Raw genomic sequence first — 22884 nt, forward strand, 5'->3', positions numbered from 1 at the left:
GGTGCAGCCACAGGCAGCCGCAGCCCCCGCAGTCCCCAGCTGCAGCCCCCGCAGTCCCCAGTCCCCCCAGTCCCCAGCCCCCCCGGGGGCTGCCCTGACACAGGACTGGCAGCCCAGGGCTGGTGCTGCAGGAGCACAGGGCACCCAAACACGGCCGCACACCCGGGGCCCCGTCCGGAGGAGAGAGACGCGGGTGCAAAAGCGGGGTTTCGGTGGTGCCCAGGGGCAGGAGGGGCTCCCCTCCCCGCTCCCAGCCCTGGGGTGGGCGAGACCCAGGCGGCTCTTCCCGAGGGGACCAGGGGCAGAGGCGCGGGCAGTGTCCCGCCCACGCCGTGGGCACCGGCAGCACCGCGGCACCAGCCCCACACCGCGCTCGGGGCCGCGGGCACGGGGCAGCAGCACCCGCACACAGGAGGTGTCACGGCCCCGGGCGCTGCCCTCCGAATCAACCCACATGCCAGCTCCGTCGTAGTAAAACATTTATTCATTAAGGTGATATAAGCTACCATGTTTACAGTTTGTGAACTCACCACTGGCAACGTTTAACATGACCGGTACTGCAGCTGTTGCCACCAAATTTTTCATCATTAGTTTTATAAAAACCTCAGACACCAGAAAAAAATGTATTTAGACTTAATGTGGCAGATGGGAGATGGGGAATCTGTGAACTGGGGAAGAAAGTTTATCCGACACAGCCAACCTCCACGGCCTCTTGGCTTCAGCCACGGCTTCAAGTAAGAGTTTTGATGGGAGTGAGCACGGTTCGACACATCAATCTTCACTGCGATGGAATCGTATTGTTTTCTGCCGAGTAAAAACGTCGGTGGCAACGTTTTCAGGGAGCGGAGGAGGGCAGGCATCCTTCGGGTCAGCTTCTGTGCAAAGAGACAGAACAGAGACAGTGAGGGGACGAAGCGCAGCATCGGGCCTTTCGCCTGGCCTCGGCTGCAGCAGGAGTGCTGGCTGGCCCCTTGCTGCAAAAGGGAAATGAACAAACAAAAAACGCCCACACAAAGCAAAGACCAGGTAAAGATCATTGTTCCAGAATCAGAGGGTTTTCCGTTTTCTAGATTGGCTTTTGCCTTCTCTGAGGTGAAGCCCTTTTCTACGATAGGGATTTCAACTCTTGGTATAGTTTCAGAAGTTTGCACAGAAGTGAAAACACCAAAAGAAAGCAGTGGATGGGCACGTGTCCAGCACTGGCCCTTGCAAGGTTTACATGCAAGTGAAAAAGTCGCTATGTGGAAAACGTGCAGGTTTGTAAGTGCCCGTCAGTGAGCAACCGCACCGTGTGCGCCGGGGGGAGCAGGGAGAGCAGGCGGCACAGGGGGCCCCTGCTCCTCGGGGAGGCCACTGCCACGCGTGGCAGGGCTCCGGCCTCGCTGCCTGCCAGCCCCATAGCCTCACTTACCTTCGGGAACGCCAGCACCCACCTACCAGCCAGGCGCCCTGCTTTCAGTTCGCCCTTGCAGTCACAGCTCTCCCAGCTGCGTGAAGCCAAGCACCGGGGCTTGGGGGGCTCCCTGCCCACCGACCCCGCAGGAAGGTTGTGCTGCCCACCACCACCCCACCCAAGGGAGCACGGGGGTGGAGAGGGCAGGTGCCAGAACCCTTAATCTTCCTTCTCATTGTCCTCTGCAAACAAAATTTCCTGTGCAGAAGAGACGGCGTGGCTTGCACACAAAATTCCCGGTGATGCTGGGAGACCAAAGCTGCTCCGAGGTGGCCCTGTGGCTCCTCCCGGCCGCAGCAATGCTGCGCCTTGCGGGCTCACCCAGTGTCTCACAGGGCTCCAGCACCAGCAGAAGTCACCCTTAAAGGGCAGCTTCAACGTGACAGAGGAAATGGGCCCCATGGTGCAGCCCCAGACAGCTAGGCAGCTGTGCTGAGCCAGCCCAGAAAGCGCCTTCAGGGCAAAGCCAGGAGTTTAATGAACGAGTGCCCGTGAGGCTCCGCGTCAGGCCAGGACATGCCGTGACTATTCCCACACTAAAAGCTGCCCCCGGTAGCTCCCACGGGCTCGGGCAGCCCCACCGGCACGCGTGCGCTGCACGCGCAGGAGGGCAGCAGCTCCCAGTGCACTTGCGGTGCTGGGGACACGCTCCTGACCTGCGCTGCTCTAGCTACAGACTCGGGGAAAAAAGCAGGGAAATGCATCCCCTCCTCTGCTCTCCTGTCTCCAGCATGTGGCCACCCTCCTGCAGGGCTCTGTGAGCTGGGGCGAGGGGTAGCCCCTCCTGAGGTGCCCCCCAGTACCGACCAGGCTTCCCCTGGGGGACGCACATTGTGGCATCAAGGCAGGCACATGGACTTCCAATTTCCCAATTGATAACAATTGTTATCAGTTATTACTAATTTCTATCAATTGGGAAGTTGATATCAATTGAATAACAACTTCAAATGGCCTGAGGGGGACACGGCTTGTTCCAGCACAACAAAAGCAGCAGAGCTCATTCTGCTTACTTCCACAGAGACAAAGTTTCAAACTCATGGTCTCACTGCAGCCAGCAATTTGCCATGTTTGCTTTTTTCTTTTTTAGTTTCTTTCCTTGCAAGCTAAGCTTCCTTCTTGCTAAAGCAGCAGCCTTCACGCCTGGCTCTTGTGAATAAATCAATTGTATTAAAAGCTTACTATCAGCAAGATCAGTAGGATTTGCCTTCTCTTGGTCTTGTATTACTGATGCCAGGTTGTACATGCTTTAACCCATTCAATTTCGGCCCCACTAACCTGCACACTTTTGCTTCACGGACACCTGCGCTGCTGTGAAAGCAAGGCCCCAGCCACACTCAAAGAGCGACTCAGAATATGGCACATTTGTTCTTCACACTTCACAGCGTTGACTTCATCCGACATCAGAGCACACGTGCCTAACGCAGCCACCTCCCCGCAGCCCCGGTGGGACAGTCAGTGCTGCTGCCCCTCTCCGCCCCGCTGCCCCGAGGGACACGCCAGCCCTGGGGCGGGCGCAGCGGTGAGCACCGCCGACTTGCAGGGGGCGCGGGCTCAGAGGGGTGCTGCAGCAAGGCTACTTACTGGGGGCACCGGGAGCACCGGCCCAACAGGGGGCCTGGGCACCCCACAGTGGGAGAGGTAACACAGCCACTGCCATGGGGACGGTGCTTTCCTTGCAGAACACTGTTAGGCTCTAGCTGTTAACATTAGCTGTATACAGGGAAAGTTTTTTGTTGTTTTTGTGTGTTTTTTTTTTTAAATAAAACATTAGCTGTATACAGGAAAAGCTGTTTTTTTTTTTTAAATGATGGTACGCACCCAATGCACCACACCTGTGACAAAGGCGCACACTTGCACATCTGCACAGAGGAGAGGAGATGCTGCCACAGCCCACAGCTGCAGAGGCAATCCGCGTTTTGGTGTCACAGTCAGTGCTGAACTAGAAGGCGTGCAGAAAGACATTTGCAAAAGCAAAGTACTGGAGATGTTTTCAGTAAGCAGGACCCTATTGATTTTGCTGTGTTGTGTTTTGTTTTGTTTTGTTTTGTTTTTTTTAAACCAGAACTTTGACCTACCTTAAAATTACTTACTAAGTTACCATGGGAAAGGCATTGTGTTGTTCTGTTACTGTTGTTATTGCTGCTTTAAGAGAGCAAGAGAACATCACTTGTTACAAGGAGCACCTTAAAAGAACAGGACAATAAATTGCCTGGAGATATTGCGAGGTTGACAAATGTTGCCACTCTGCAAGCAGGACCTCTGAGATTCCAGTTTCTCCCAATTAAAAAGAAGAGAAGCAATAGTAAGCGATAACAACCGTGACCATTACTTTTGCTTGTTGGATCAATCACCGGGGACTAAAACCCACTGCCTCTCCCTGCACAGTGCCTGCTGTGGCTCTGGGTGCTGGTTTTACAGGCGACGCAGGAAGAGCTACGCTGTGCTTTTTGAAGGACACGTGAGCAGTGGGCACAGGGACAGCAGGCTGCCGCGGGACCCAGGGACAGCCGGCCCTGCAGGACTGCCACCCACCAGAGCTCGGCATCGATCGGCTGGCTCCTGCTGCTTCGCGGGCGCGCAGCTGGCTCGCGTTACTCAGCACCGCAACGTGCGAGCACGCGGCAGCGACCAGCAGACCTCTGGGAAAATGCGACCAGCTCTGCTCGGCAGCGAGCACAGCGCCAGCCTCCAGCAGCTCTGCTGGGCGCAGCACCAGCCGCGAGAGACCCGCCGGGACAGGCGCTGGCGCCGCGCCACACGCCAGGCACGGCCACGGGGACGCTGGCAGAGCGGGAGCGTGCGGGAACGGGCCCTGCCACCACCTCCCGCCGCCCCGCCAGGATCTGCCCAGCCACCACGGGACCTGTCCCTGCAGCCACGTGGCGGCCGCCAGCGCCAGCACCACAGGGCAGAGCCCGCGGTGGGGACGGCACCACCCCGCAGCCCTCCGCGGGCATCGCCCGCCGGGCCACACGCGCCTCCGCACCCCCGGCCGCCTGCCGGACCTCGGCCAGGCACCCAGCAGGCGGCCGCATCCCCCCCATTCACCTCGTTATCTATCGCGGGGCTGCACGGGTGCCTGGTGGGGGGCTTCAAGCAAACCGGGACACGTTGCCAGAAATAAAGCCACATTTGCACCCAGAGCTGAGCAGTACCATATATTCACTGTCAAGAACATGTCCAAAACATAAGCAGAAAGCGGCACAGAAAGAAAAGCTAACACAACAAACTTCTTACCCAACAAAACCCTGCTTCTCCATCCAAACATTATTGGTACCAGACCTCCTTAACAGCACAACCATGCTCTGGAAAAGGGATTACGAGTGTATTTAGAAAGACGTAAGAGGAAGCATGTGCCAGAAATTTTAGTAGGAGTAAAACCTATTTTCAAGAAGCATCATTAAAAGGCAGCAGACCTGCAGGCCAGGTGATACCCGGGGCAGCACGGTCCCGCCTGCTGGTTTCGGTGCCGCACACCCCTTGCACAGCCCCGGGCCGGCGGAGCTCAGCCGGGAGCAGGGCCCAGCACACCAGGCCCGTGTGAGCCTCAGCACGCCACCAGCGCCCCGAGCTCCCAGGGCCTGCCAGCGTGCTGGCACCAAGCACCCGCGGCGGGGTACTCCTGGCTTGGATTCATTAAATGCACACTTTTGTTTCCGAAGAACTAGAAAATTTTCCAGAACGTCACTGAACAAACATACATAAATGTTATTCTTCTGATCAAGCAGTATCTCAGCACTTTTTCTGCCTCTAACTGTTGGCAGCCTCTGGTTGTGCAGAACAGAAAGGACAGAATTTCCTCCTTCGCATGGCTTTTGGTGGAATCAAGCCCAAATAAAATGAAATGTCCTGCTGTACATTTACTACAGTGGCAGTGGCACAGTGCATACCCAATGGATACTCATCTCTGACGAAGAGAGAAAGCTGCATGAGAAGAAACCTCAGCTTTCCAGGTCTAACTGTTCCTGCAATATTAGCACAGAATTAAATCAAACACGGTGACATATGGTCCTTCTAAGCTGCTTATACAAATGCATTGTGGACGGAATACTCAGCTTCAGTGTTTAGAAAATCGATTCCTTAGAGTAAAAAATTAAAAATATGAAAATAAAACCCCCTAAGCCCCCAGAAGCTATTAATGTTTTAGCACCTTCACAAAACATTAGACACACGTCCAATTTTAGACAACATATAAAGCATTTTCATTTGATGTTTTTAAAACGCACAATTAAAACAAGTACCTCAGCAGAAAACCTTTAGAGCTGTCTCCTTACCCAAGCATAAAGTGAAGGTACTACCTGCAGAGATCCAGCTCCTCAATGGAGCACTTAAGTACTCATTTTTCCCATACTTGACAATGCCTTCATTTTCAAACTACCATCACTTTGACAAATATATCACTGTCTCTGGTGGTGCGCTATTTTACTGGCTAATTTATGTGCATACATCCCCTCTAGAAGAACGTGATCTTCCAGAGAAATTTGGAGGGATGTTTTTAGCTTTTCCAGCAGGAAACGGGTATTCTAATTTTGAGGCTTCGTTTCCTTTCTGGTCTCCGCACTTCCAAAGAAGAGAAAGGGCTTTCTAAAAAAGAAACAGCCTCTTCTTTTCGTGTGCTTTACACCACCCCCACCCAGGATCCACGCCTCCCGGACAGACAGCCCAAGCAGGGAGCGGCACACCGCAGCCAAGACCCACAGAAGGTTTTGCACGCCCCAGGGCAGAGCCGTAGCACCTCGGCAGCAGAATCCCAGAGGACTGTGAGGAGGAGCCCCCTTCCACGACAGCCCTGGGGCTGACCCGCTGCACGGATGCGCTGGCTTAGAGCCAGGACATCTTCAAGCATCTGCTTGGGTTGTATTTCCTTCGAGCACAAGCACAGGGGGTATAAAATTTAACTATTGTATCGCTTTAATGGTCACAAAGCCTATATTAAAACCAGTATTTAGCATCTGAGAATGCACTGAAATTGCTCAGTTCAACTGTCTTTGATTTAAACACAATGACCTTACAAGTTTAATTAATAGTAATTGTTAAATTTTCTTTAGAATGAGCAGAGCAGCAGCAGCACATTTGTCATCCTCACAACGTGGGTGTTTCAACTGTTACCACTTACTGCCATATGCTTGTCTTTGCATGGTGGCCTGATGCAAACTGTAGCGCTTAGAGGAAACGGGCCCCCAAAGGCCCAGACCAGACCGGGTCGCCACCACCACCCCTGCCCTCGGCGCTCGCCGAGCGGCTCCAGAGCCCGCTGCTGCCCTCCCGCAGCGGCACGCGGCCCCGGCACCCACACCTGCTGCTCCGCTCGGGCTCGCTGCCCGCCATCCCGAGCTGCCTGCGCCCTCCTTGGAGCTCGACAAAGTCAATTCCCATGCAGCAAACCAAGCTTCGCACGAGCTGGGAGCAACTGGTCAGGTATTGGCCCTGGGTGCTGCTGCTGAAAGGCGGCAGTTTTCCCAGCTTTGGCACTGACACCCCGGCTCTGGACAGAGGGGGACCCTTGCCCCAGTGCTCCCCTGTCCCAGTCCTCCTCCTCCTCCTCCTCCTCCTCCTCCTCCTTGTCCGCGCCCCGGGCAGGGCTGCGGGCGGGCAGATACCGTGAGGCCGGCTGGGTGTACCGAGTGAGTATTTTATTTTACACAAGATAACAACACAATGTTGTTGTTTCTGTACAGCATCTGCCTAAAAACAAAGGCAACACCATTGTCACGGAAAAGAAATATACAGTCTGACCATTTTAAAAAATATTTTACTGATTGATCCAGAAGTGGTTATTTGTTAGCTTGGAGGAAATTTCATTTCCTTTATAAAAGGCTTTTTCTGTGAAAACTCTCTCTTGTGTTTTCTGCTACTGCAGAACCAGGAAGCCAGTCCTAGAGTAGGGAAGGCACTGGTGCTGTATCATGCTTTTTTCACCCCTTAATTTTTTTCTTTTTTTTTTTTTTAATCTCTCAATGTTGCCTTCAGTTTTGATAATAAATAAAACAAAATGGAAACTAAATAAAACCCTGTGTGCACTGGGTGGCTTATAGAGAACCCCGCGTGAACAAGCCATTAATCAGCGAGACAACAGTGGACTTCCAAATCCCATTCCCTAGGAGATGGAGTTTCACACGACATTTGGTGTTTTGTTTTTCACCGAAATAAAAAATTTAACTTAAAAAAAAAAATAAAACAAAAGGCAGGTCACACAGTGCTTTCCAATATCCACTCAGAACTCGAGAAAGTTGCTTTTCCACTCTCCCCGTCAGAGCGGTCTGCCTGGGTCAGCATCCCGTTCATAGAGAGGCTGCGCCTGGAGCACAGTCCGCCCGCGCCCGGGGCGTCCAGGTGGCAGCGGCACTGCAGCAGCTCCCCGCCCAGCGACAGCCTGCGCTTGGCTCTGGACGTGGCGGCCGGCAAAGTGAGAAACTTACTTGGCTTTGATTGTGCTCTTTTGTACGTGGGGGCCCCTTTGTCAGAGTCGGGGGGACGGCTAGCTAGCTGCAGAGCAGTGGAGTTATTTCTGTTAGTGTTTTGGGACTCGATATTCGTGACAGCTTCACTCTGCGGCTCGCTGCCTGGCTTTGGCCCCGGCTTCCGCTTCTGCTTCTGGGGCGCAGAAGCGCTGGAAGTCCACGCGTGAGGCAAAGCGGAGGTAGTGGTGGCGGCGTCCTGGCCGGAGCCGGTCTCCGGCGAGGGGGCGGCGCCGTCGCTGGCAGCCTTGCAGCACTGGACGCCCTCCTCGTGCCCGACAGCCTGCTTGGACACGGACTGGGACAGCACCCCGCCGCAGCCCTGCATCTGAGCCCCGTTCGTCTGCGAGTACACGTTGCTGACCTTGGTGGCCTTCTGCTGCCCGTTGTTGTTGCACACCTTGTAGCGGATCATGAGGATGATGATGAACACGAGCACCGAGGCCACGATGATCCCACCAATGATGATAATCATGGTCCCACCCAGGAACTGGGACTGCATGAAATGGCAGCGCACGTAATCCTGCTCGGTGGTGAACTGCGTGCACCCCACGACGCGGGTGGCAGTCAGCGAGGTGATCCCGTCATCGTAGATGGCCAAGACGCACAGGTCGTACACAGTCCCAGCAGCCAGGTTGTTGACCAGGAAGGTTTTGCTCGTGGGAGGTATCATTCTGGGGAATGAGGAGATTGGCGTCAACAGACATGGAAGACCCAGAGCCACCTCCCAGCCCACCTGCCGGAGCCCCCAGCCATGCTGACCCCACCGGGGCCTCGGTCCTCCCATCCTGCCCTTCCAGTCGTCCCCACGCTGCCTTGGCTCTGGTGCGGCAGCAGGCAGCACCACGCTCCCCCTGCACGGCTTCTGCTCAGCAGAGCCCCTCTTGAGAAAGACCATTGCGAAAACATAGATGAAATTAAGAAAAACACAGTTTTGAAAGGTATAACTGTTACAGCTGAGACTCAGAACAAATCCACCCAGGGTGCACAGCACATCCCCGCACTGCTCCTGCACGGGCACTGCCACAGCAGCCAGGGCGCGCTCACAGGAACGCATTTACGGGCAGTGTTTTCCCTGTGTTTTCATAAAATTGAGAGTGTTAACATCCACTTAGCTCATCTAACTTTACAATCCTTTTGCTAATCAGATTACTTTAGAGGATTAGAGTCCATTTGGATTACCAAAAATAACAGCACTCAGAGCAATTGCCCTGTCTGCGAGCTGAACACCACATTACTCCTGCAGCAGGCTCGCGCCGCCAGCCGCTGGAGGAGCGGAGAGCACCCAGCTCGGAGGGGCCCTGGGCACGGGCTGGGCCGGGCCGGGCTGGCTCTGCCTTACCTGTAAACAAGGGAGTCATCGTAAGTACCGTTGTACTGGATCTGGAACATGCGTATTCCAGGTATGTTTCTTTGAAAATTGAATTTCAGCAAAGCAGTAGACGATGTTGCTTCAGCGACGACCACCTTCTTGTCTTGACTGACTTTAGTATCCCCATTGCTGCTGCTCGCATTAGAGCCTGACTTGGTGGACGTAGAGATATCCGAGGAGCCAGGGTCAGGCTCGTGGATGTGGTTAGTACTGTTCAGCAAGTGAGGGAGTTTAATTATGTGCAGGTCCACCGTCTGTGTGGCTTCCCCAGCTGGGTTGGAAGCAATGCAGGTGAAAGAGCCCGTGTCCTTCACCGTCGTTATGAGGATGTCGAGCGTCCCGTTGTCGTACACCACAGACCTCGTTGCATTAGAAATAAGTTTGCCCTCGGGTGAAATCCAATGAATTGCTGGTTCTGGATCCCCCCGGGCCTTGCACCTCAGTGCTGCCCTTTGGCCCTCCAGCACCCTCAGCTCGTGGGTGTGCCTGGTAATGAGGGGAGGCTCGCACAGGAACTCCTCCTCAGGGATTGACCAGAAGTACCGGCCAGACAAGAGCTGGGGAGAAGCACATGTCTCCAGGTCGTCTTCCCTGGAAAGACGCCTCAGCCACAAAAGCTCACAGTTGCAATGCAAAGGGTTTCCACCAAAGCTTAACGCAAAAGTAGAGGGGCTGATAATTCCTGAGGTTGCCAGTACCTGAGCTCGCTGGAAGAGAGGATCAGGCGGTAGCTTCTGCAGTTTGTTAGACGTGACATCTAACCTGGTCATCTTGTGGAGGTGGGAGAAGGTCCCTTTAGGAATATGATCAATCATATTGTGGTCTAGACTGAGAGTGTGCAAACTAACCATCTTCTCCACGGCATCCCAGGGGATGGTTTCCAGATTGTTGTAAGACAAATCCAATTCCTCAAGAGCTAAAACATCATCAAAAGCTGTGGAAGAAATCAGTGTCAGCTGGTTGTTGTTAAGTATCAAGTGATGAAGATTGGAGAGTCCACTGAACATGTCATTGGTGATCTTAGTCAATCGGTTGCTGTTCAAATGCAAAGCCCGCAAATTGCGCAAGTCAGCAAACGCGTGAGGTGTGATAAAACTTATTGTATTCCTGGACAGCGTCAGGTCCACAAGGCTGGTCATATTGGCAAAGTCTTTCCTTTTAATGTTTGTAACAAAGTTGTCTGCCAGCCTTAATTCCACGGTCCTCCTGTCAATGTTTGGTGGAACAAATAAGAGCCCTTTCTTGGCACAAAGGGTCGCAAGGTTCGGAGACAAAATCTGACAGACACAGCGCTTTGGGCAGATCTGAGCTCTCACTGCTACGCCAATGAACAGCAGAAACAAAAGCAGTTTTTCCATTGTAGATTAGGTTCACGAGCCTGTAAGGAAGAAAAAATGGTTGTTAATGCCCGCAAGATTAGCAAGTAAGATCATAAAAAAAAGAAAGACAAGCCATCTATGGTTAAATCATGAAACTGAGGTTCATATAACAGTCTTTCTTTCCCATCTTACTACCAGATGTCTTTATAATTGTCCATATCCTGACATAAGAGCTTCTACAGTACCTTCCAGAAGAACAACTGAGATTTTTATACATATGGATACAGACATATACATACAGACATGTACACATTTATATGCAAATGACAAAGCGGTTTGGAAGCAGTTGGTGGCACCACACGTTGCAGCAGTGGTGCCTTTTGAGCCCCTCCTGCTAGAGCTCATCCGCAGACTTGCGAAGCAGACACTGAACTTCCAAAGATGCTCTTGACCTCATGATCTAGAGCCACTTTGTGATAATGCCATTTGCATATTGGAAAGAAGGGATGTTTCATGTGTGCTTTACATGCTAACCTAAAATTCTCAGTGGCCTCTAAATCATTCAATAGGTTTATAACAATTTCTACTGAACATTTAAACTCTTAATGCTATTTTCAGAATAAACCCAGAAGGAAATAACTTTATGTCATTCAAAAAAATAAACAAACAAAAATGTGAATAAAGCAAGCAAACAAACAAAAAAAAAAAAGGAAGAGAAAAAAAAGGAAAAAAACCAACAGCGATCTTACTAAAAGTGGAACATGGGCTAATTTTAGAGTATCGCTGTTTTCCCTGATGCTACAGCAGTGCCGCACTCTTATCCCAGAAACCCTGACAGTTCAATTAGCCTTATCTTTTACATTGGTAGATCCAGGATCCTCACAGAGTATGAAAACAAGGAAGATAACAACCATGCCCACACCAATTAAATGAAATCGTCTATCAGTCACTCTGCTAAAAACTCCACAAGTGCAATGCTACCAGTTTCTGAACGCCCCTTTGTCACAGCACATTCACCGCAGTACCCATTGGTGGATGAAGACGGTGGTATATTCCCAGGTATGCCTCCATGCCGAAAGTGAGAAGCATGGGCAGAAACACAGTCCTGCTGAGCAATACATATGAGTTTCAGGAGAAAAACGGCTCAGTTTTAAGCAACTGTCTTCAGCAGGACTCCACAATGGAAATGAAGCAGTCAGCTTCCTTTGGGATTGCTAAAACAATTCATACACCGATCAGATTATTCAGACACATCATCATCCTAGAAGTGTACTAACAAAAATAATGTAAAAAAAGTTTCACAGCTAACCATATGCAGGGGTCTTGAATTTTCACAGATATTTAAAGGTATTTAATATTACAACAATAATTACATCTCCTGTTGTCTAGTCTATCTATAATCAATCCACGCTGCCATGCAAACCTAAGGCACAGGAAGGGTAAGTGAAAATACCAGTCCCTAAAACCTGCCTTTCAGCACTATTTTTTTTCCCTTTTGCTAATATTTCTCATGACTACTGACTATAACCAGTAAGCCCTCATTAAGGAAAATAACATAAAATTAAAAAAGAAGTCTTTAACTGTCAGATTTAAGTTCAAAAATGAATATGCCACTGAAGGTAGAGCCTATTGTTATTGCAGTGTTGGGAACCATCCCAAACCCCCCGGTGAAATCTCCAAACATATGGCCTCCTGATGAGTGAAGCTATTCGTGCTCAGCGTGCTGCCGGCTTCAGGCAGACGGTGCTCGCTCCCAGCGCTCCCCGCCGCCCTGCCGGCACCCTGGGCTTCCCTCCCGTGGGACCCGGCGGAGGGTGCCTCCGAGCAGGGGAGCCCAGCTCCTGGCACCTGCCAGCACGTCCGCTGTGCTGCCACGCACCAGCAACGTTTGCTGAAGAGAACTGCTATTTATCTGACAACTGGAAAAGGATATAAAAACAAATTTACTTTTTACAGCCAGCTGAGAGTGCAATTTGCTCGCTATACAATCCAACGTGGCACCAATTTATACGGGACTCCTCCAGCGGAAACTGGCCATTCTTGGGCTATAAATGCACCTATTAAATTTGTTTCCCCTTTCCGTTAACCTCACGGGAGGCAGCCTGCTCTTGTCAGAAACTGTAAAACTTTAGAACGAAACCTTTTGCACTCTGTTGGGGATAATTTTTTGCATTAATTGTAGCAGAAAGCAAACCTCCCGGGCAGCGTTTAAATATATTTTGTGGGTTAAATTTTGTACCTCTTGTGTCAGCATTGTACATCGGGGTTGTTCTGCAGGTGCAAACAGAACTAAAGGACAGTTCTGACAATGACCATGGGCTAAGGAAGCTCTGCAGAAATAACCCACCTTGTGCAACACCCCGAGCCCACTGGGGACCACCCCCCGGAGCCACCTCCCTGAGCAACCGCTGCAGTCGCCCACCCGTTCCAGGCAGGATTTTCTCTTTTAGCCTGGATCTGGCGCACACAGATTCAAAATAAACTTTGCAGCTTAGCAGCATCCATGGCCTGACTGCTGAGGTCCCCAAACAATCCTGGCTTGGGAACACCGTACTCATTTAGATTTGCTAATACAATACAGCTCATTTAGATTTGTAGCTGTGATTAAAGTAATGCGCTCAGCATTTCTCAGATTCAGCCAAGTTCATTTTCAGAGCTACGCAGGATTAAAACAAAGTCAGCAAGGTGCATTTAAGTAAAGCAGAGGGTAAAGCTTCAGATGACAAGTTTGGAAAGACTGTTACAAACAAAACGGCGACATAAACAAACGCAAACTTAAAGCCTACCCGCAGTGACCCTCTTCCCTATGCTGCGCAGCCCCTCGCAGAGCTGCTGCCGCTGGCCAGCCCCGCAGGTACCCTCTTTGCCCTCCATAACTCCTGGGTCACTCGCCTCCTGTGCCAGACAGGACCTAACCCTTCTCCGCCATCCTGCAACTGCTTTCACGGACAACTTATCTGAGAGCAAGCGCAGCTTCAAGCAGCCTCCCAGTTCCCAGCCTTCTTCTGACTAACTGAGCCAGTGAAACACACTGTGCCAGCAGCCCTCCATCACTCTGGGTGCACGTGGCAATGTAAATGAAGTGCTGCCTCAGTTTGACTGGGGTGGAAGCAAGCACAGATCCCTCCTACAGCTGGCTTCTCACCTGAGACCCGCACTGTGTCCAGGAGGCACCACCACACCAGCGCTGCCCACGGCCAGGCCCCGGGGCTGCCGCTGCTGCCCCCACTGCTGATGGAGCCATGAGGCCGGCGCTCTCCTGCCCCTTCAGGGGGGTTATTGCCAAACACACCAACACCAACCACGTCTTCACCAGGTGCCCTATGCCGTCCCGTCCTGCCAGGGCACTGACACACAGCCTGTCCCTGGGCTGGACCTCAGCTAAGCCTCACAAACTCTGCGCACTGCTCAGCTTCTGGCAATCTGTGATGAGGGTCTGTGCCGAGTGCTGAGTGCAGGACAGACGCAAAGGGAGAACGTGGAGCCGGCGCCCCACGGACGGGCAGTGGGTGATTTCGCTGCTGGAGAAAGGATGACAAGGAAGTGTCAGGAGTCGAGCAAGCTTCAAGAGCTTGAAGACTCCCCCTTCAGAGCCCACTGCCAGGGCTGCCTGCCCTCTCCAGCACCCTCAGCCACCTCCGGGTGCCCGGACCTGCACAGCCAGCACGGCGACACAGCCATGGCCGACCCCAGGAGAGGCAGCTCCTGGGGAGCAATGCCTCGGGGAGCAGAAGCTGGGCACGTGCTCGCAAGTGTCCCACCACACTGGGCTGGGTGAGGAAGCCCTTTCTGCAGGCCCTCTGGACACCCCCTGGCCAAGGGCAGGTCAGTGGCATACGGATCTCAGCTCCTTTGGTCTAAACAACACTTTTGCTTTGAGTCTGCAGCTGCTTCCCTAAACAGCAATGGGGTGGGAGTGGGGCACATGGCAGCCCCAGCCTGTGGGACGTACACGGGGGAAGGGAGCCCCAGCCCATGGCAGGGCACCCCCGGGCCTGCCGCCCCTGCGCTGTGCCCAAAGACCCCCCGACCACAGGAAGCTCCGCGTGGGCACAGTCGTGCTGTGAGGGCGACGCGTGGCACTGCCAGCCAAACGCTGCTCCCCTCACGTGGAGCACTTGTCTGGGCACAGGTGCTGTGTGCGCCATGATCTGTCCCTCCTCTCCCAGCACACGGAGCCTAGAGCCTTCCTCAGCAGCATCCTCCACAGCAGCCCCCTTGGGGAGCTCCTCACCTCGAAGCTGCAGCTGAGACCAGTTTCCTAGCAGTTGAAGCTCAAGGGATGAGAGCACAATGTCCTCAAACAAGGCAGAAAAGTGCAACTGATCTGTGACAAACTTCTCTTTGCAGGGCCGCCCGGTCAGACGCGTGCCGCTGCCGCCGCGGAGCGAGGCATCCCCCTGTGGAAAGGGCTCCTCACCCTGAGGGCGGCTGCGTCTGGCAGCAGAACTGGCAGAGAGCAGGCCGCGATCGGGAATCCCACTCATCCCCATCCACCAGCACAGGCGCAGCATGCTGAACAACCTGCAGCAGGGCAAAGCAGGCGTCAGCAGCTCCCATGTGCGAAACCTCCCTGTGGAGCGGGACACGGGGCGGCACAGGCTGCAGGCAGCCCAGTGCTGCCCACGGCTGCCACTCGGGGAGGGGGAAACCTGACCACAGAAAAGCACTTGTGATTGCTTCTTCCTTCATGTGCCCCCAGGCAGGGGCATGGGGTGGGGGCAAGTCCAGAGCCCCCAGGTAGCACCTGTCCCATCTCACCCCATCCTGTCCCATCCCGTCCCATCCCATCCCATCCCATCCCATCCCATCCCATCCCGTCCCGTCCCGTCCCATCCCATCCCATCCCATCCCATCCCATCCCATCCCATCCCATCCCATCCCATCCCATCCCGTCCCGTCCCGTCCCGTCCCATCCCATCCCGTCCCGTCCCGTCCCATCCCATCCCATCCCATCCCATCCCGTCCCGTGCTGCAGGCAGCTCAGCAGAGCACAGCAGCAGAGCAGCCCCCAGGCCCCAGCCCCAGCCGGGGCAGCCAGGCCTGGAGGGGAGCTCTCCATGCCCCACACTGCCCTCAAAGCTCAGGTCTGCTTTCCTCCCATGGTCCTGGTAGAAAAGCTCATGCCCCAGAAATGGGGCCAAGCCAGCACCAGCATGGTGGTTCTAAAATCCTATCGAGTCTATTGGATCTCTTGTGCTGCAGTGCGAGAAACTCCTGTCGGCAAGCGCTGGGGGAGAAAGGAGGAGAGCAGAGAAAAGTGGGTGTATGGCTCCCTCTGATCATGGCCAAGCCCCACGAGGGTGTCTCTCTCCACTCTGAGATGTCCTAACGAAAACCATATGTGCTGTGGGGTCCCTGCTGCTGCCCAGTGCCCAACTAGTCTTGTCAAATTGTTCCTTATCATTCGCAAGGGTTTTTTTTAGAAGTGTCATGTAAGTTGTAATATAAATGCAAGCAAAGCTTAAAATAAAGCTATGTGTCTGTACAAGTGCTCACAAGTGCTCTAAAATCTGTGTGACACACAAAGATGTACTGACATTTGCAGCTGAAGAACAGCACAGGATATTACAATTAACAGAAACTGCACTTGGCTTTGAATTGCCGGGCCCGTGCTGCAGCCTGCCCAGCTCCTCAGCGCAGGGAGGGCACCCGGCCCCGCTCAGGATGGACGTCAGTCCAGGCGTGTTTCACCACCTTGCTGAAAGCCAGCGGAGTGCTTCCTCATGAAGATGCTCTGCATCGCACGCTGTGTCGTGCCAGTGACCAAGGACGAGATATTTGGGGAGATGGCTGAATCCACAGGATGCGGTGGCTTAGAAGAGAGCCACCAGCAGAAGACACGTCTCTCCAGCAGGCCCAGCACGGCTCCCAGCCGGTCAGCTCCCCGCCTGGCCCAGCTGGGTGGCTGCCCGTGCCCCCTGCCTCCCCAGCACGCCTCGCCCCTCGCGCCCAGCAGCACGGCACAGCTCGTGGCTCCTCATCAGCTCCGCAAAGCATTGCCTGATTCTCATGCCTTGCTTAAAAACATAAAAAAGAAAAAGAAAACAAATGGACAAATGCTAGTTTCCTTTGAAAGTATGCACTGCTTTAACTTACTGAAAAAAGATAGGGACACCCCAGCTCCTCATGGGATGCTTGCGGTTCAAGTAAAAAAGGCTCTCAAGGTTTAGATTAGTTTCATTTAGTAGATTCTTCAATTTGAGTTATTCAACATCTACAACATGTAACCATGAATTACAGTGGGCTCCATGGCTCACTGCCATGCAGGCGCTAGAAATGTGTCTCCCCAGAGCAACAACATCGGCCCCCTCCCGGTGCGCACCTCCTCTCAGGACTCGCCCCAGCTCGGGCAGGTGCAGGCTGACACCACCAGCCCCCCGGCTCCCAGCGAGCCCAGCTCCGAAGCCAGGCCTTTAAAAGCAGCCCCCAGGGGTGAGCTGTGTGACAGACACCAGTTGTCCTTGTCACCTCCTGCAGACCTCTGCCCTGGCAAGCTCATCGGAGAAGCACTGATGTGATGGGCAACAACGCAGCCTTTCTCCCCGTGCCAGGTCTATCCCACAGGGCTTCTGGCCTCTGCACCGGGCTCCGCCGAAGCCATGCTCTGAGCACAGACTTCAGCCCTGGGCGCTGCGTAACAGCACGGATGTGCCCTCACGCCACGCTCAGCTGGGCAAGGGAACACGGGCAGACCCCAGCACCACACCTGGGTACCAGGACGCGGCCCCGGGGGATGCTGTCACTGCGGTGTGCCCAGGGCACCCCAGCACCCGTGGGGTGGCAGGGCTGGAGCCGCCCGCACCCAGGGACTGTCACACCTGCCCTGCCCCGCACGGCCAGGGCTCAGGCGCCTGCGGGGTTCAGCAGCAGCAGCTCCGATGCCTGCGTCAAAGGCCCCGAGGTGCACGTGCTACGAATGTAAACGACCGCCCATTGCTTCTAGTAACCAATCGAGGTCACATAAACAGCTAATGAATTTGAAATTTCTGCCTGGAGTTGATCCAGGGGACACAGGAAGGAAATGGCAGGCACATCAGATTGAAATCGCTTCCTGTTCCCGATGTATGGCTTGCTGACTTTTTTCCCCGGTCTTCACTGGGAGCAATACACTTTAGCAGATTTAGTGTAGCATCTGCTGATGTGTCCAGTGCTACAAGTTTCATTTTCATATTGTGAACTAAGTAACAAAGGGAAGCAGCAGGATGCCGTAATTAATTAGCAAATGATTTCCACTGAATCTGAGTCTGTTGGATTGTAGGTGCCGCACACAGTGAGCACATGGGAAAACTGAACACGGCACACCGCCGGCTAGTCTGAGCCAGCTGCTAACACGGTGCCTGACTCAGCCATAATCTGTCATCACTCAGGTCATGACAGAAGCTATTGACTGCACATCCTATCCCTCCAGGCCTCAGGAGAAGATTTTCAAGGTCTTTGCAAATGCAATTTTGTGGTGGGGAAAAAAAGTCCAGAAGCTGGTCATATTCACCTGCTCGAGATGAAGGATGAGGAAATAGCTGGCACAGGTCTTGAAAGGCATCTGGAAGCCATGCTAAAACGGGCGCATATAAATAGAGATGCTGTGAGAAGTGGCTTATGATCTGCTAAAACTACTTAAGTGGAGAAAGCGGAGCTTCAATTTCACAAAGGTCAATGGTTTGTAAACATGCCTGAGTGTCTTCCTGAATCAGAAACAAAGCGCACCTAAGAAAACAGAAGCACTCGGATCAAAACGCAATTCCCGGGGGCCCCACGGCCGCACAGCGCAGACAGGACCCGTGCGCCCCCGCAGTGCCCAGCGCTCGCAGCCCCACGGCCCTGGTGCGGCAACGGGCACCGGGGGAGCAGCGGCCGGGCGTCCCCCGGCCCTCCTGACTGCTCCTGGGTCTTGCAAGGAGGAAGGAGGGGCTGCTTTGGGGTTTGGACACTTGCAGTACTTGCTGGAGGATTTAACAGGTTAATCACCACGGGGAGGCACATTGCCAGTGCTGTGTTAAATGGCTTCCAACACTGCAACAAACGCAGCTGCACCCCCCAACTTCCAGAACATTAAATTCTGCCAGCTCCACGGCCTCCCTTTTGTGTGCCTGACGCTACTGCATAGGTGGTCAGGGGCACCCCGGCGGACGGTCTCCCTGTAAATGATGCAGTATAGCCCATCGCTGGAGGCAGACTGACTAATGAGCTGCTTCGTAGCTATTCTCGTTTTCCTCCAGCCTTACGCCGCAAGCAATACACACTTGAAGTAATGCATTCTGGGAGGCAATTTTTCTCCCCGTAATGAGGTCTAAACCAGCAAGATTAAAGTGAAAAATAACATTTATTTTAATTAAAATGATTTCTAAAGAAAGCAGAACCAGTACTAGTAAGACCTAGACTGCACTGCTCGCCAGGCTGACATCTGCAAGCAAAGCTGTCGCTGCTTCCATCACCAGTGCACCAGGCACTGTGCCGAGCATGAAAGGAGAGCCTGTCCCTGTGCTGAGCTGGCCGGGACCTGAGCGCGTCGCCAGCAGCCCCGAGCACAGCAAACCCCCCAAGCACAGCGAACCCCCGAGCACAGCAAACCCCTGAGCACAGCAAACCCCCAAGCACAGCAAATTCCCAGGCCGCAGGGCTGGGAGCACGGCAGAGCCAGGCTCTGCGCCCGTCTGGTCCCTCGATCTCCAGAAGGCAAAAAGTGACGTAGGAAAGGTTCAGAGAAAGGCTCATGTCTGGCATGAACGATCTCCGTGCGAGAAAAGTTCATAGACATGGGAAGGTTTTGTGAAGAGGTGGCTGAAGAGGCAGCAGCACTGGAGAATAAATGCTGCTTGCTCCGCAGGACCGGGTGGCACTGGTGCACAGAGCAGCACCGCTGGAAGTCCTTCCTCTGCTGCTGCTGTGCCTGAGAGAGGATCCCAACCTGCACCCACTCACCTGGGCTTTCTGTGAGCATCTGCCCACAGCCCGTGGCAGAGCTGGGAATACGGGACAGATCTTTGAGCTGAGCCACAAAGCCCCTCTCCAGTTCTGTCTGAGGCAGAAAATCACCCGTTTTTCACCGGAAAGTATAAGACCACCACACTGCAGTGTGGGCAGAAGAACTGCATCCTAGAGCCTCCAGGAGTCAGAGGCCATTTCAGCCAGCCAGCAGTAACAGCAACGAGGGGAGGGCAGAAGAGGAAGCAGGGGCGAGGGGCAGCGCAGGGCAGGCAGGCTCAGGGCCCGGCGATGCTGCCAGGCTGGGGGCCTCGCACAGACGCTGCGGCAGCTCCAGGCACTCGGCCTGGCTCCCCACCGCCCAGGGCAGCGCACGCACACTTCAGGAGGGGCATTTCAATTCCTCTGGCCCATTTTCACATGGTCAGCAAGGCAGGAAGGAGAGGAGCACACATCCCCTGGGAGCTGGTACCACGCACCAGTAGCACAGGGCACTGATGACACGGAGCAGCGTGATACCACTACATGCAGCATAGCCAAAAACAAAACCGTGAAACACCAACCACTACCAAGCAGGTAAAGCTTTGATTCACAAATACAGCACTTTTTATCCTCAGTGCACAGCAAGCCTTTCCCCAGAACAAGTGACTACACAGACTATCACTGGGTCCTTTACTGAAGCGCTTACCAGTCTCCTAGATGCTTTGTTACTAAAACCCGGATCTTAAGAATATTTGCTCATGTATGATGGAAGACAGGTAGACCCAGCTCTACCAGCCAGCTGTGGTGGGATACAGCTGGTGACACAGCATTGCAATGCCGAGGTGATTTGTCTGACCCAGGGAAAACCACCGCCAGACCCGAGCTGCAACCCAGAGGCGTAGTGTTCACAGGGCGAAGGCCGGGGCCGAAATGGAAGTGCAGTGTAGCAAATGGAAGCAAGCTAGGAGGAGGACCTCTGGAAGGGGTGCCAGCTCTTCAGGCAGGAGCCAGCTGCTGGTTACTGGGCACCACAGAAGCGTCCCCTAAGGCCGGTGGTGCCACCCACGACAGGAGAGCGGCCCCAGAGGACGCAGAGCCCCCGGCTCCTGTCAGAGCAGCAGGGGCAGCCGGCACGGAGCCGCTGTCACAGCACTGCCGGTGGGGCTGGCGGACACCAGCCCTGCACAGCGCAGCCAGGCAGCCACCGTGCGGCTTCCCTTCGACTTGCCCCGACTTTGTGACGCACCCGGATCTCCCCTGCGGTGCTGCGACAGGCAGTGGCGCGGAGGGGTGCGAACCACTCTCGCTGCACTGCTTTAGGCACTTGGTCAGTGTTGATGTCTGCAGGTAAAGGGGACATCCTGCCGCGTCCTAACTCCTAGTGCCTGAATCTGGCGTATGGGCCAACACATTGTACTACGTTTTTTTTTTTTTTTTAAGTTTCCAATTAAATGTGGTTCAGGAAGTTCAGCACATTTCAAGCCACATGTGCAACATACATTTTCACAGAGCTGGTCAAGTGTTTTCATTTATAAATGTACAGACACAACTCCTGTCACTTACCGGTTCTCGCAAACTAAGTCCTACAGCTTATTTGCCTGTGACTGTTAATGGACACCAATGTTTGTTCACCTAGCAGTTCACTCAGACTCGCGCAGCCTACCTGGTGTAGGCATTTCACAGAAAGGCCTGACTCCTCTGCTTTGGGACGAGCAGGAAGAAGTGCCCTGTGACCCGCAGGGTGACGAGCAGGACGGGGGGGCAGGAGCGGCGGCGCTGGGCACGGCAGGCACTGCTCTCCCTGGCCCCAGCACCCCAGGGTCACGGCACGGTGCGGGGGGCACGTGTCCTGCTGCCACTGCCGTCCCCACAGCAGGGGAGCGCCAGACGTGCCCAGTGCCTGCCCGTTCCCTCCCAGAACACCGTCCCCAGTTGCTGCAGTCGAAGAGGGGCTGTCACCTGGACAGTACTACAAGGTTGCTAAATCCATTATTAATGTTAATTCTACACATTTCTCAGTTGTCACTCGGCTATGGAGACAGCCAAGCAGTAAGAAACAGTTACGTGCCAGCAGAGAACTGAGGTGTTGCAGCAGTTTGGCTTTTTATTCCCCACAGTTCATCTGTTTCATGAGCAACTCTATTTCCTTAAATTGTTTGCAATCTTCAAGACAATTTGCAAGTTGTTACTTGCACTTATTTTGTCTGTTTATTTTATTATAACCCGTAAGATTAGAGTGCTTTGATATAATACTTTGTTTCAAGATCTCATCAGTGTAAAATTGGCAGAGGATGCATCAAGGGCGCGAATGTAACTGCATATTCTCGCCGCCTTGGCGTAGGTGCCCGGGGCCGTGGCTCCCTGTGCTTGCAGCTCCCCAGGGGCACCTCCTGCTCCGGGCCTCTCTGCAGCCCGCCCGAGGCATGGCAGCCCCTTTCAGCAGAGCAGGGTAAGCTGGTTCTGTGTCGCCTTTTCTCCAGGACACAAGCTCCTGATGCCCTCTGCCCAGGCTGGAGCGAGGGCACGGACACACATCCCCGGCACAGCTCCCGCAGAGCGCAGCCCCCGAGCGCTCCCCGGCCCGCAGCCCCCCCCAGCAGCACTGGGCGCCGTGCACAGCTGGAAACCTGTCCAGGGGGCGACCACCACTGGATGAGGCCAGGCTGCTCCTCTCCTGACCAGCCCGGGGAGGCTCGGCCGGCCGTGGCAGCCGTGCTGCTCTCGAGCCTCCCCACAGCATTTCCAGAGATGCCGCTCACAGCACGTGCCACGCAGGCAGGCAGGGAGGAGACAGCAGCTGAAATACTACTGCTGCAACGAGGCGTCCTTCGTGCCGACGCATCGGCAGATTGCTTTGGCTCCTCCAGCTGCCTCAGCTGAAAAGCAGACCCGGCCTTGGAGCAGCAAAAGGGCTGGGCTGGGGGAGGGTGAGGGGCTCCCGGCCTTGGTCCGCACTGCCAGAGCTCAGCTGCTGCAGAGCCACCCGGACTGCTAGCAGGGGAGCGGGGTTTGCTGCTCCGAGTGAGATCAGCAGGACATCACATCTTGCACATCACTGCTGGACGGGGCTGACGCTCACTCACTTCCAGGAAGGCAGCCCCAAACAAATACTAGGATCGCGTACACACCCACCCCTCACCGGGACGGAACCACGCTTTCTGCATGCTCTTAAATTAGCCCTGCATCCCCTGCTGCGTGGGACGTGATTACCTCAGCCTGCAGTTCCACTAATCATTTTGAAATTACTCATCCCGCCTTAATTCCCAGCCTCTCGTTGGTCGCTGACCTCAAAGGATCTTTGTGTACATTGTATCACAGTTCTGGGCAAAAAATACCTCCCCTGCGTCATCACAGTTGCTCAAGCTTATCCAGGAA

The 22884-nt window shown here is 54.1% G+C and overlaps 1 protein-coding gene across 3 annotated transcripts in view; it reads right to left on the reverse strand.

Annotated features, from left to right (window-relative positions):
- Positions 1 to 481: 481 nt before the first annotated feature.
- The window catches only part of LRFN5 (leucine rich repeat and fibronectin type III domain containing 5), a 57902-nt gene continuing 35499 nt past the window's right edge, over positions 482 to 22884 (reverse strand). For 2 of the 3 annotated variants that reach the window (XM_080593601.1, XM_080593600.1), the window contains exons 2-3: positions 9254 to 10661; positions 7380 to 8585 (exon numbers count right to left, since the gene is read on the reverse strand). In XM_080593601.1, coding sequence (XP_080449727.1) covers positions 7643 to 8585; positions 9254 to 10641 — 2331 coding nt within the window. In that variant the 5' untranslated portion in view covers positions 10642 to 10661 and the 3' untranslated portion in view covers positions 7380 to 7642. Of the gene's footprint in view, positions 876 to 7379; positions 8586 to 9253; positions 10662 to 22884 lie in introns of those variants that run through there. The other variant, XM_080593602.1, reaches the window with a different exon arrangement.

This window comes from Anser brachyrhynchus, assembly GCF_964034855.1.
Source record: "Anser brachyrhynchus genome assembly, chromosome: 5".
NCBI classification, from domain to species: Eukaryota; Metazoa; Chordata; class Aves; order Anseriformes; family Anatidae; genus Anser; species Anser brachyrhynchus.